Source organism: Schistosoma mansoni (assembly GCF_000237925.1).
Source record: "Schistosoma mansoni, WGS project CABG00000000 data, supercontig 0163, strain Puerto Rico, whole genome shotgun sequence".
Taxonomy (NCBI): domain Eukaryota; kingdom Metazoa; phylum Platyhelminthes; class Trematoda; order Strigeidida; family Schistosomatidae; genus Schistosoma; species Schistosoma mansoni.
The window spans coordinates 72,358-85,964 of record NW_017386052.1 but is presented as its reverse complement, the minus strand read 5'-3'; the positions used below and the strand labels follow the sequence as shown (position 1 = coordinate 85,964).

Sequence of the window (13,607 nt, the reverse complement as noted above, 5' to 3'; positions counted from 1 at the left end):
GATTTTAGTGGTGGTTTAGCTTAGATCGAATCATGAATTCAACTGTAAAGACTACTACAATCTCCACGATACCCCTTCGCAATAACTATTTAAATATTTCTTTCACTTTTAATTGAGTATTTTTATTAAGAGAATTTGAATGCAGCTGTGTATTGTGTTGTGAATAATGTTACCTTAATTTGCCAGTTTATCTGACCTAATTTACTGACGTAATCTACGTAGTTCTAATTGAGGTCACCAAAAGTCTATTAGTAAACATTGAAGATGTATTGACTGAACCAATCAGTTTCTGAATCACTCAAACTACCGAGAACAAATTGTGAATATCACAAAACAATCATCTGTTCCACAGAGATTATGCTTCCCACCTCCAACTGGATCAACTCAATCTAGCCTCAAAATAATTCAGTTTCAATTATTCGCTACCTTACAACTTTCACTGTTTGATTTATGAATGACTATCAATCGTAGTTATGGTCGAAAGATTCTTGAGGTATAACTTCGAGGGTATAAACATTGACAAGTTGAAAATATAAACAATTTGTTCATTATATTATGAATGTATTTGATTAAGTCACTATTCTTTAATTATAGTTAACAAACAGCCAAGATAATAAGACGTAAACATGATGAATTGTTCAAATCCAACATTTTATTTAACGTACGACAAAAGATACTTGATAGAACAAAGAGCAATCTGTTTTGGGAATTCAACGTCCCGCCATTTCGTAGCACTTTGTTTTACCTGGAAAAGAAAACACTTTTCCAGTTACATCAATGAATAAACTCCTATCAAGAATTGCCAACAGCAAACGACATATAAAAAAAACTAGAGAATAGTCTCTTCAAAATATTTCGTCTTTAGAATTCCTACATTTAAGTAGTATTAGATCAAGAGATGTCAATTATCAATGAACGAATATTTACATAAATATGAGGGATAATTTATTAACATGGGTTAAAATATGGCCAATTGAATTGGATCATTTTGTGTATTCGAAAGTCTTGTTGTACGGATCCAAGTTATTTGCGTTGAAATGAACGATTTCAGAACGTAGACTTCTGCGAAGTTGTCTACATAGAACAACTTATGCACTGAATATGCTGATAATCTTTCACTTTCTTTATGTGCACAACTGCCACTTAATTGTTGATTCATATCTCTGCAAAATATCTGAACAATTAGGCTTATTTTTCCAAAAAGCTGGTGTAATAAATGCTTAATAATGTTGGATCTTTAATAGTCTATACGAACGAAAGCTAATTTTCTTCCATTTCAAAAGTGTTCATGAACTGAGATATTTCGGTTTGTCACATTTAGACAACGTTACATAAGAATGGGGTATTAATTCCACGTTAAATATAAAATATTAAGAAACGGTACACTTACATTCGTCAAAGTTTCCCGAACCATCTTGTTCAAAGAAATAACGATAGATATACAGTTATCACTATGCCTAATGGGATGAAAACTCATGATACGACGAATATAAAAAGTCGCTCTTGAATCAAGATCTCATATTCTGTATTTTCTATTAGCACTGAGTATTGCAAGACTTATATGCTTTTAAGCTACACGGAAAAAAAACGTATTTCCCAACAAACCACTTTAAATCATATATAGAAGGTAGATCGACTAATGGTGGATATATTCTCATCCAGAAACTACTCGGCAAAGTAAGCGTGATAGTTCTATTCCATTTAACCGATTTCCATTTGACTTTGAGAGTAACGTCCGGTATCTTTATTAACCTGGATTTATTTTACGTATAGGAGTAAACTCAACAACCACACATCTATCAATCAATTAGAAACACAATAAGGCCAAAACAACTTATACTGATAGATACAAAAATATGCACATAACGTACAAATATACAACACCTCAATTGTTCAACGTAATCTATGCAGTTAACCTGTACCAGGAGAGCATGATCAATTACTTCAATTTGTTCCGATGATAACGGTGAATGAATCTTAGATAGTGTCATACATAATGATCGTTACATGGCATAATATGATCAATATCTAAATTCACTTGTATTACTTACTTCCCTGATCGCAGTTATACAAACCTGAATGTAAATCAAATTCGTTTAATTACTGACAATATAACTGGAAAACTCGGAAGAACAGTATTATTATTAGTCGTATTCAAATTGTCTGGTAAGTTATCACTGACGAACTCTGAAAGAAACCTATTTGAAATGGAATTTTGTCGCTCAATTCGTTTCAGTGTGAATAATGAAGAGATATTGTCAAACATATTTTGACAATCAGTATCTGTACTTTGTCTCCGTTTTAATACAATACGCTTCCCATACGGTTATTATTTAATACATGAGGCCCATGTTTACACAAAGACATGTACACACCAAGAATGATTATTTCAAGGTCTACTGTTCAAACCATTTGACGAGTTTGTGTTAGGGCACAAATACATACGAATGAGTGATCAACAAGCGATTATATGGTCTCGAACTTTCTTGGTTGTAAAAGATTCGATAAGCATAGGAAGAAGCAAATCGAGGGGACCAATTGCAAACTACAATCGCAATGAAACAAAACACTAATGTTAGGCATAGCATTTGAAATGTTATTTAAAACTGTGATGAAATAATGGTTACATTTGGTTATTAGTGAGTCCATCATCCCTTCAAATGGACAGAAACTAATTGTCATAATCTTAAACGTCCTCTTCTTTAGTAGTAAGCTACGATTCTTCTCGTGTTTATTAGACATTTGTTTGACTAATCATTCTAAGTTTTCGTAGAAAGTACCAGAACAAATATATGTGTAACCGAATTGTTCTAGGTGAATAGCTCAAATGCACCTTTCTATTGCCTGAAAAAAATACAGTTATTACTGAATAGAAATTTCAACTATATTGTACTATATAATATTCATCTCAGGCCCGTCAGTTTAAGACTAAACATTGAGATATCTGATTTCATCGTTCAACTGTTACAGAATACGTCTGGAAATTGTCAGGTCATTGGTTTTCAGCCAAATAACGTCCAGGTTAAAGTTCATATCAAGAGATTATATTTGACTGGTACAATAACAGATAGTTAAGACATTTAACATGCATTTATTTTATATCAAAATTACTGTCGAAAATTACTTACACAGTGGAAATGAGTCTCCAACATCTGCGAAATGTTGAAAGTTGAATATAAAAATTGCCTTAAGAGTATGTCTGTAAATTGAAGGTAAAAATGTGGAAAACGGATTTCAGTGGTCTGGCTTTAACAATTCGACTGCGATATGCGAAACGTCTAGTTCATCTCTACAGCAATAATGAATACCACTTGATTCTTGAATACAGAAGGCACATTTTTGAAACTTCTCAAATCATTTTTAAAAAGCACAATTAATGGACAAAACGAATACTTCAATGAAAAAACATTTCAGTCACTTGGATTTCATCACTCATATGAGACGTCTACATTATTAACAGTAAGAATCTGTTGAAGTCCCCATCCATATCACATTGTCAAAACATCAATGCTGCGTGTTCAATTGATTCGTGTTTACTAAGTCACGACAAAGAACGTCACATTTGTATGAAACCTATCCAGTATCAAAATCGAAATAAGGCGTTGGTTATTAATCAATCTCACATATGTGAATCCATCACTCTTTTCTAGTTCATCAACAGTTTCGCTCTCATAAAACATCTTGAAATCTTTCATCAGACATATATTTTATATTCACAGTTTTTAACTCATATATGCATATTTCCAATACTCTCGAACTTACTTCCACCACAAACGATACCACCTGAAACGATTGTTAACATTATTTAAGGTGGATGATTAAGTAAACGTATTTAGTGTGAACATTATCTCTACTGCTAAATATTTACATGTTCAATAAGGACCACTGACTAAACACGATAGTGACCCTAGAAAGCATTGAAAGATGATAAACTAATCGTTAGTCTCACGCTATGTTATATACTAGGAAAAAGTAAGTACTGATAACTTACGGGACCTCTTATTAGACTATTAATCTATTTATATTCCTATGGTATAATTATTCCGTAACTGGATTATCTATATCTATATTCATCTTATTACTAGCTTCATTTTGACCTATTGATTATTACTATGTGGTTTACTGTCCCTATGTTATACTCAGTTTTATTGATTATTGTCTCCCACGCTTACAGCTTCATTTGGCCTGGTTTTGTACAAATATTATTTTCTATTTTATGGTGTGGTGTGGTCTGCCTGTCTGGTATATAGATAAAGTATGTTTGAAATAAACGGTCTCCATTACAGTAGCTGCTATTGGTGTTCTGGACTCAAGTGGACGGGTTAGGCGGATAAGGACCAATAAGGACGCTAGATTACTCATATTAATCGAACGTCATTGTCACAGTGTGAAGGTCGTAGAAGGCCTATTCTATTGGTGGATAATTTACGCGGATTACGTCCTTGTTAAATTCGTAAGGTCATAACGAATCAGCGACGACCTTGATCAATTGGCTGCAGTCTAGGTCAAAAACATAACAAGCTAGTTTACATGTTCACAATCAGTTGGAAATCAGTTGGAAATGACTTTTCCAAAACGAGATTCTTAAAGTTAAACAAACGACCGTCAACTTCACAATTATAAACCAGACCAAATCTATTAGGATATTGATATCTTTTGACAATCCACTTTACTGCAGCAAATTACGATGACATCTTGTATTTGTGTGTATAAGAAAACTTTCAACTGTTCTATGACGATTTGATTTATTCAATAATTTTGTGACTATCTGTAACTGTGTAGCTTTTTTCTTTACATTCATTATCGGAAATAAGATACTTAACTACAGGTATTAACACACTGTGTAAGTCTAAGTACTGTACGAATTAACAATATTTTGAAGCCGATCATAGTCATTCGTTTTTCTCGTCGTTTGTTAACCTGATGTCGTTTATCCATAGACCAGAACATTTATAATACGACATCACTGATGTGAAAAAGATCCGCATTCGTAATCAGTCAGTCAGTGTTACACCATGTTATCAATAAATTAGATTCCATCTGAAAATTTCACAACATTCTTATATTCATCATTCAGCAGTTTAAGAATGATGTGCAACTTACACAATTCAGGGTGTGTGGCTGGAAATGAAACAACATGAATAGGTGAATTTGTAGGTATATCTCTTAAAACATAAAACAATATTGTTAAGCTTTCTTATATCTTGTGTAAGACAAGTGTCACTGAATAGTTTATTCCAACTTTAATGAGATCCCATTACAACATTGTCAAATCAGTTGCATTCGTTAGAACACAATTTGCAAACAACACTATTCCAGTGATATAATCATATTCATCTAATGGATTGAGACTGATGGTAAGAGTACCGTAAAGATTTCTTGTCCACAAAATTGCTTACTATATACATGCATATTGTAAACACCTTAGTCCGTCTTTCAAAATGGGTTAGCGGGATGGTGTACCACAACACCACAGACTGCATTCTCGGTACAGTTCAAATGGGTCAGTTTTACTCAAATTGGCGATAGCTTTACACCATTGAATTTAATGCTGGACACATATATTGATAAATCGAACCTACAGTTCTGCTCGTAATGAACATGATAACCATTGCAACAGCAGTCGGATATGTGTACTATTGAATTTCAAATTCATTAGATTCGGTGTATGTTACTCGTATTATGATGTATATTTAGCTGGTTTTATATAATTACTGGTATGCTATGAATGGTGAACTAATTATGTGAAACAGATTTCTAAATGTTCCCTGTTTTTTATTGAATCGTGTCACAGAGTTAACGATCTTACAGATAAAATATGATCATTTCATCATTAAAAACTAACTCCATACATAAAATACATATAACGTTAAATCGGCTAATTCATTGATTAGTTGGATTCGAAAGAGTTTTCGTTAACCAGAGTATGCATGTGCATTATGATCAAGTTTGAAAATAATACTGGCACAAATATGATGTATTAAATGGACTATGTATTAATCCATGGATAAGAATATTCAGTACAAATTTAACCAACTTACTAACACGACCACAGTCATTCTGACCTTAAAAAGTGTTAGGTAAATAGAAAGTCAAACATAAAACTCTGATTTACATTCAAGAAATTTCCAATTATTTGCTAGTTAGTATGTAGGATTTGGGTGTAGTTTGTCATACCTCCCAGTCAGTCAATCGGTTACAGCATAATAACAACAATGCGTATTGGAGATGGCTGGGAAGCCAACTCGATTTAAGCAAGCGTTAATCAACATTTATAGTCGGACAAAAATGAGTGATAGACATATGATGAATAAGATACGAAATGTGCATACACATGCGCTTACATAAAAGTATAGTCAAGGTCAATAAGCGAATAATTAACAAGATCAAAATATGACTAATAATGGATAGGCGAATTGGCTTGGCCAGTAACTAGAATAAAGCATATGGGCTTAACATATAAATTGATACTACAATACGAGCAATGCTTCGAAGACATCTATGATCGAATACCAGTAGCCCATGAATGCCCTCTACTCTTATCGGCCATGTTTCACTGCCATAAAGTAGAACGGAACGAACTGCTGCACATTAAACCCGTCATTTGATTGCTAGACGGAAATCTCGCCTACTCCATAAATGATGCAAGTTGATGAAAGCTAGTCGAGCCTTCTGTATCCGTGCTGAGATTTCGTCGCACACCAGACCACAAGGGCTGATGAGACTCCCAAGATAAGTGAAGCAATCAACACGCTCAACTACTTCACTCCCTAATCATTAGTACGGGTATCTATGCATCTTAATCCTGAAGTAACATTCTGCACTTCGATTTGGATAATCTCATCCCGAACATGCCTGCATTGTTGCTTATAGTGATCAGAAGACTCTGCATTTTGTCAACGTCTTCACCAAATAAAACTATGTCGTCGGCGTATTCTAAGTCAACAAGTGAGCCCCCATGGTAAAAGTTCATCTCCTGAAGATTTAGATGATGAAAGTGTTATTTCTAAAAGCGTATCAACGACATAGTTAAACAAGAATGGGGAGAATGAACAGCCTTGACAAACAGCACTTGAGGTAATCAATTCTGTTGACAGTTCACCATAGGCTCTAAGTCAACCAGTCGTGTTCGAGTAGAGATCCCTTATGAGGTTAATGTACTTCTTTGGTTCTTCTTTCAGTGACAAACACTGCCATATAACCTCACGATCAACGGAGTCAAATGCCGACTTAAGGTCAGGAAATACTACTATTGTGTGACGTCTGAATGTGTGTCTATGTTCTAGGACCTGACGAAGAGTGAATATCTGGTCTATACAACCTCGTCCAGGTCGAAAACCATCCTGGTTTTTCTAGTCTGCTCTTCATGAGCTTTGGTTAGGTGTCGAAGTATTATTGAAGCTAATATTTTAGACACTATATTAGTCAAACTGAACCCTCTGCGCTTATCTGTGTTACTAGAATATTGATTAAATCAATATTGTTAACTTGACATGATATGACTGTCTAGTCCATAAGATCCTTCGTCGTAGTTATACCATTGTCAATGCTGAATCGTCCTCTCAAGAACTATCACTGAATACATTCAATAATATCGTTAATATAAAATCATGAGTCCACAAAATGTAACCATATCTGACCGGTCAAGCTATGAATGTAGAACTGGAAGTGAATGAAAGTGTTAGACATTCAACAAAATTTTTGTTATTATCAGAAGAAAGGATTTCCTTATTGCACGATTCTAATCACAACGAAAACTATGTTCGATATGTTTTATCATCACTTGGAATCTGCAACAGTTACTGAACACACCTTTTAGGCATGTCGATTCGAATCATCATTTATTTATTATTTATTAACATTTTGTTGTAGAAGGTCTGATGAAAACCGAATAATTCAGTGTAGGGACAGCACCTAGTATTTAGCTAACTAATCACTGTCTCCCAGTTATCAGTCTCTGGTTCAGAAAACAATAAGTTCTGGATGAATAGAAAACTGAGAAGTTCGTTCCAGCACTATGTGCAACACAGTCCAACTGAGTAGCAACGTAAATAAATTAGTAAGAATTAGTTGGCTCTAGATTATTCACATCGAATACCACATTGCTAATTTTCAATCTTAGATGCATGATGGAGTACTTTTAAATTTCGGAGAATTCGGAATAGGAAAAAAATTTGCACCAAATTGATGCCTTGAAGATTTGGATATTCGTTGTCAACTCATTCACAAAATTATTGGATAATTTTTAGAGGTTTCATCATCACATTGGATCTGATGAATATGTGAGGGCGCGGATCAGCAAAGCAACTGCAGCATATATAAAACTTAAGAACAACTGGAACTCAAAACTATTGTCAACCAACACTAAGATCAGAATTTTCAATACAAATGTCAAGACAGTTCTACTGTATGGGGCGGAAACTTGAAGAACTACGAAAGTCATCATCCAGAAGATACAGATGTTTATTAACAGTTGTCTACGCAAGATACTTCGAATCCGTTGGCCAGTTACTATCAGCAACAAGTTACTGTGGGATAGAACAAACCAGATTCCAGCGGAGGAAGAAATCAGGAAGAGGCGCTGAAGTGGATAGGATACACACTGAGGAAATCACCCAACCGCGTCACAAGACAAGCCCTAACATGGAATCCTGAAGGCCAAAGGAGAAGAGGAAGACCAAAGAACACATTACACCGAGAAATGGAGACATACATGAGAAGAATGAACAAAAGTTGGATAGAACTAAAAAAAGACCAGGAACAGAGTGTGTTGGAGAATACTGGTTGGCGGCTTATGTTCCATTGGTGGTAACACGCGTAAATAAGTAAATAGGTTCTTCACCACATCTGTAAAGCATTCTTTTGGTGCTTGCTCTTATCAAATGCTTCATTATTGATGTTCCCCGGGACAAACTAATAAATACAATGTAGGTATATGAATATTTCTTTGAAGAGATTGCATAATGATTATCAGTTTAAAAAGTAATCCACCTAATACAGACTGATATCCTTCATATCGTGAAGTGTATCAGGAAGTATCAGGAATCAAATTGATTTGTAGATTATTTAAATGAAAAGATCGTATAGCCGTTTAAAGCACAATTTATCGATTTGATTTCAGGGCAGGTTTCTAAGATTATCATGCACATATAACAAAATAAACAATTTGATTACTTACACGATGACTCAGTAAGCTGGGGACTACCTACAATAAGAGCAAATTCCGTATTGATAATAAAATAAAACTGAATGTAATTTGTGGACTGACATTTCATGGAACTGTCATTATTGATTTATTCTCACTTACCATTACACTTTGGTAAACCTGCGAAAATATAATAAGTATATATATAATAAGTAATAATAATAATAATAAATAATAAGTAATAAGTATAATATAATAAGTAAAACCCCCTCGTAATAAGTAGTTTAGCTGTGATTTCAATTGTCCAATGATTAAATCAACTAACTCACTAAATGAATAGTACTTTACATCACATCTAAATAGTTCAATCAGGTGTGTATTATTTATTCTTTGAAAAAATGAACTGGACATTCGATTGTTGGTTCGTGCAATGAGGATTTTAGTTCAATCTTGAGAACTGACAACAACCACAATATCCTTAATTTCTATCTAACCAGTTAATAGAGACTGAAATAGCGGGATTCATATCTTACACAAATATTTCATTGCTTCCCTAATTTCCATTGTCATCTTACTACATATGTTAGTCGTTATTCATTGTTTACCAGGAAAATCGGTATGTTTAATACTGCAAGTAGTCACTTCATAAGTTAGAGTTGGTCAACATTCATATTAGTCTAAGTTTGCTGGAAATGAAGCATGTTAAAACAAAGCAACTTCCTTACGAAAACGAAATGAGAATTCAGACAAATGCTTTGAATCAGTTCATCAATCAACATGAGAAATCACTCCAGAAGCTAAATATTTCAGTGCCGAAACTTACATTTGTCGAAATCGTTTTGGTTACTGGCTGAAATGGTAAAACAATCGATCAGTAATTAAATGATACATTGAATTCATTTTAGTGTTTATTATTTCAACAAGTAACATCACCAGTAACCGATAAATCTGATTTGAAAAACTAAATAAACCATTTCCTCGAATTCAAATGTAGCTCAATTATGCGAATAAACATACATCCAGTTTCATTCGACAACTTCCAAAAATGAACACAATTCATGTACTTTTGACTTCTTGTAATATTAACAGTAGAAGCAAAAATATACAGATTAGAAAACTAGTCGGAAACATGAGCTACTTCATAGCTCTTTATAATCAGTTTTCTCTCTTTAACTTCATGAACCATCATGGCACGATCATAATAATGCTTTGATGAAAACAACTTGTTGTCGGTGAATGTTACGAAGATAGAATTCCGATCACATTATCACATTGTAACATGTTTTGTCAGAACATGCAAGTCCTACATTCTATCGTAACAGATGTTGTGCTCAGTCTATGTGGGATTTCAAAGAAGAACGAAATTGTTAATTCATTTGATTGATATTAAGCTTTCATTATTCCTTTGTGAAACAATTGGGAAACTAAACAAATCTTTAAAAGTGACGTATTGAAATAATATGTATAAACGGATATGTATATATAACAACTATTTATTCAAATTATAAGTTGTTTGCTCCGTTGAAAGTGTTACGTCAAATGTCTGTCCCCTAAGTTACATTTTAGGCAAAAGTTGATCGCCAATTTTGAGGTCGATTGAACAATACATTGAAGATTATTATTTCACTTTAATTTCTTCTCCGAAAACATTAATTACCTCTTTATGATCATCCTATGATAAGCAGTTTACTTTAGCAAGCCAACGAAATATCAAATATTAATCTATTTAAATCTACTAAATACTAAGATGTGTTGCGTACACTTTGTTAAACTGAAATCAATCACTGTTAAGAGTAAGAACAATGTCCAATTCCATGATTCAAATGTGTACTGTGGTTATTTGTAGAACTAAATTTTCCAGTTCAAAAATTTGTGTTCAAATAAATCAGTCATACAACATCACTGATCATATGTCACTAATGGTAAGGGGTTGAATTGTCAAGTTGTTAATATTGTGGAACGTGTTCAGGTCAGTCATCCTTTGCATTTGTGCATCGTATATTCAACTTTTCAATAAAGTCACCAGATGATAGTCGCAGTCGATGTGTGTTAGAAAGCACTGGACAATAGTCTCTATGTAAACATCAAAAGTGAGATGTGAGATCATCCACTTAACCAGTTCAAATAATCATTACACTCGCACACTGACTTCATAATCAGTCATAAATCATCTATTCTAAATGTCTGACCAGTTAATTGGAAATTGATATATTCACTGTATATTCTTTCATAAGTCTAACAAATTTATTGATTATATAATAAGAAGACAAACCGTTATGACTGCATCCGAGATAACCTACAAAAATAATGATCTAAACATTAGTGCTCTGAATATAAATTATATGAACTACATAAACTGTATTTCAGAATTACACAGTTACCAGAATACATCTTGATATTCAATCCGATTTAGTAACAGTACTTCTCTGCTCTCTGAGCTAAGATCATGTATCATGTGTGTTATATTTGGTTTACTGTAATCACAGAATAATTAAAATAATTCACTTCAGTGATCATACAACTGCTTCCAATTTGATTGGTTGATTATTTGAATATTCCAGAATAAAACGTCAGTGTCAACTGAAATGTCCCTTGGATGGGTTAATTTGATGGAAAACACGCTTGAAGTACCTATGTACAATACGAACTATTTATCAGTAGAACTGATCATCAAAGTAATTATTACATTCCTAGTGAATCATTAGATCAACAAAATGACCTTCAATAAAAGAAGTGTTTGGGTGGTTATACTAAGTATCTGAGTTGTTGATTCCTCTTTTTTCGAATCGAATGATACATTGTTTGAGGAGCACATATTTCTAGTAAGGAAATGGATATTTTGAATGTAGATGAAGTATTTCGGTGGTAACTATTTGATTAATTTACTTCATGAATGAAACTCATCTCCAGTTTTGTAAAGTTTATCGATCGTTTTTATAAACGCTTATCCACTGTACGCTTGTTTGTTTGTTCTAATGCAATAACTGACCATTCACTCATGACCGATTGAAACATTGTTGAGGGTCGGCATTTCAGCAAACTTCCATTACATCATTAAACATTTTTAGTACATGAAACCTGACGATTCGTAAATGCATTCACTAACTCGTGAATATTAGTCAAATACCTGGTGATTTTTCAGAGCTCTCATTTGATATAAATTAAACAACGTAAATATATATCATACTTACAATAGAATGTTTGTGGTCCTGTGCCTATACATTAGAACAAATTGATAATCACTTATTTCAATATATCAATCAAATCATTTTCATCATTTACAAAATTGAAGACAATCTACTATTAGACATCTGTAGAACTACTCTCGAAGCTTAGAGCTCCACTTGGAACAGTCGTTCCATAATGAATATTTCAAATACCTACTGATTTAACAAACTCATCTCGGTCAACAACGATGCATAGATGATATCCAAACACGACTAGTGTTCATCTAACGTAGTTTGTACCTGTCACATTACAAACATAACAATCAGATATTCATATTCTATTATTCTAAATTTCCATTGAGAACAGTTTGAACAAACTCAATGGTTTCTATTTGAAAAGAAGAGGAGAATTAATCTGTATCATGGTTTGACGAAACCAGTCAATTACAATATTATGGCACCATGTTAAAAGACAAAGACTTATTTAAAGACCTATATTGTACAATCGAGCTGAATAAAATACTGCGCAATTACGTTCATGATGTTGTTGAATAATCACTTAAACTACTCACATCGTTTCGAATCAGTTAGTGCAGTTATTGCATATATTACTCATCTCAAAGTATTTTGTTTCTATGATAGAAGGTAGGGATAAATTGTTCTAGATGTTTCCACATTTTCTATGATATTGATCAGCGTCCTCATGTATGTGAATATGTGTAGTGAATAACTTGAAATCTTTTTGGTAATATTGAGCACCATTGTTTGAGTGTAAATAACACAATCACATTCTGCAGGTATCTTATTGTGCATTTTAGGTCGTCAGTATGAATTAGATTCAGAGTTGCTTTATTCAAAGTTAAACTGTTTGGTTAAATGTTTGAAAAAGTGATCTCATTATTCTTCTCGTGTAATTGGTAAATGTTAGTCACTAAATTGTTGAGAGTAATCCAGTTCACAAAAGGCTGTCGATCATTTTAGCCAGTGACATTACAAAGTGAAACAGTTGAATAACAATAACTTACTGCCAGAACACAGACCACCACCTTAACAATGAGATGAGGATGGATAATTGAATACTGATTATGGGCATTTGTTATTCATCTATTTGTAAAACATAATATGTCACAAGTGAAACCGATTGAACAACCTAATACGAAGGCTTCAAGTTTATGAATTAAATTGTTGACTGACAAAGAAGAATATGAATTATCCAGTCAACTCGACTGTTTGCTAATGCGTTACAAATACATTGTGGTCAATTTGGATCATTTCGTCCTAACAAACATGTACTG

The 13,607-nt window shown here is 33.4% G+C and overlaps 1 protein-coding gene across 1 annotated transcript in view; it reads right to left on the bottom strand.

Moving 5' to 3' along the window:
• Window positions 1–652: 652 nt before the first annotated feature.
• Smp_138070 (MEG-3 (Grail) family) overlaps window positions 653–13,607 on the bottom strand; it is a gene marked incomplete at both ends in the record, with an annotated part of 13,960 nt that continues 1,005 nt past the window's right edge. The window contains 11 exons of the mRNA XM_018797653.1: window positions 653–745; window positions 1,391–1,414; window positions 2,052–2,075; window positions 3,129–3,152; window positions 3,763–3,783; window positions 5,104–5,121; window positions 6,042–6,065; window positions 9,179–9,205; window positions 9,308–9,325; window positions 9,969–9,995; window positions 11,418–11,441. Coding sequence (XP_018646758.1) covers window positions 653–745; window positions 1,391–1,414; window positions 2,052–2,075; window positions 3,129–3,152; window positions 3,763–3,783; window positions 5,104–5,121; window positions 6,042–6,065; window positions 9,179–9,205; window positions 9,308–9,325; window positions 9,969–9,995; window positions 11,418–11,441 — 324 coding nt within the window. The remainder of the gene's footprint in view (window positions 746–1,390; window positions 1,415–2,051; window positions 2,076–3,128; window positions 3,153–3,762; window positions 3,784–5,103; window positions 5,122–6,041; window positions 6,066–9,178; window positions 9,206–9,307; window positions 9,326–9,968; window positions 9,996–11,417; window positions 11,442–13,607) is intronic.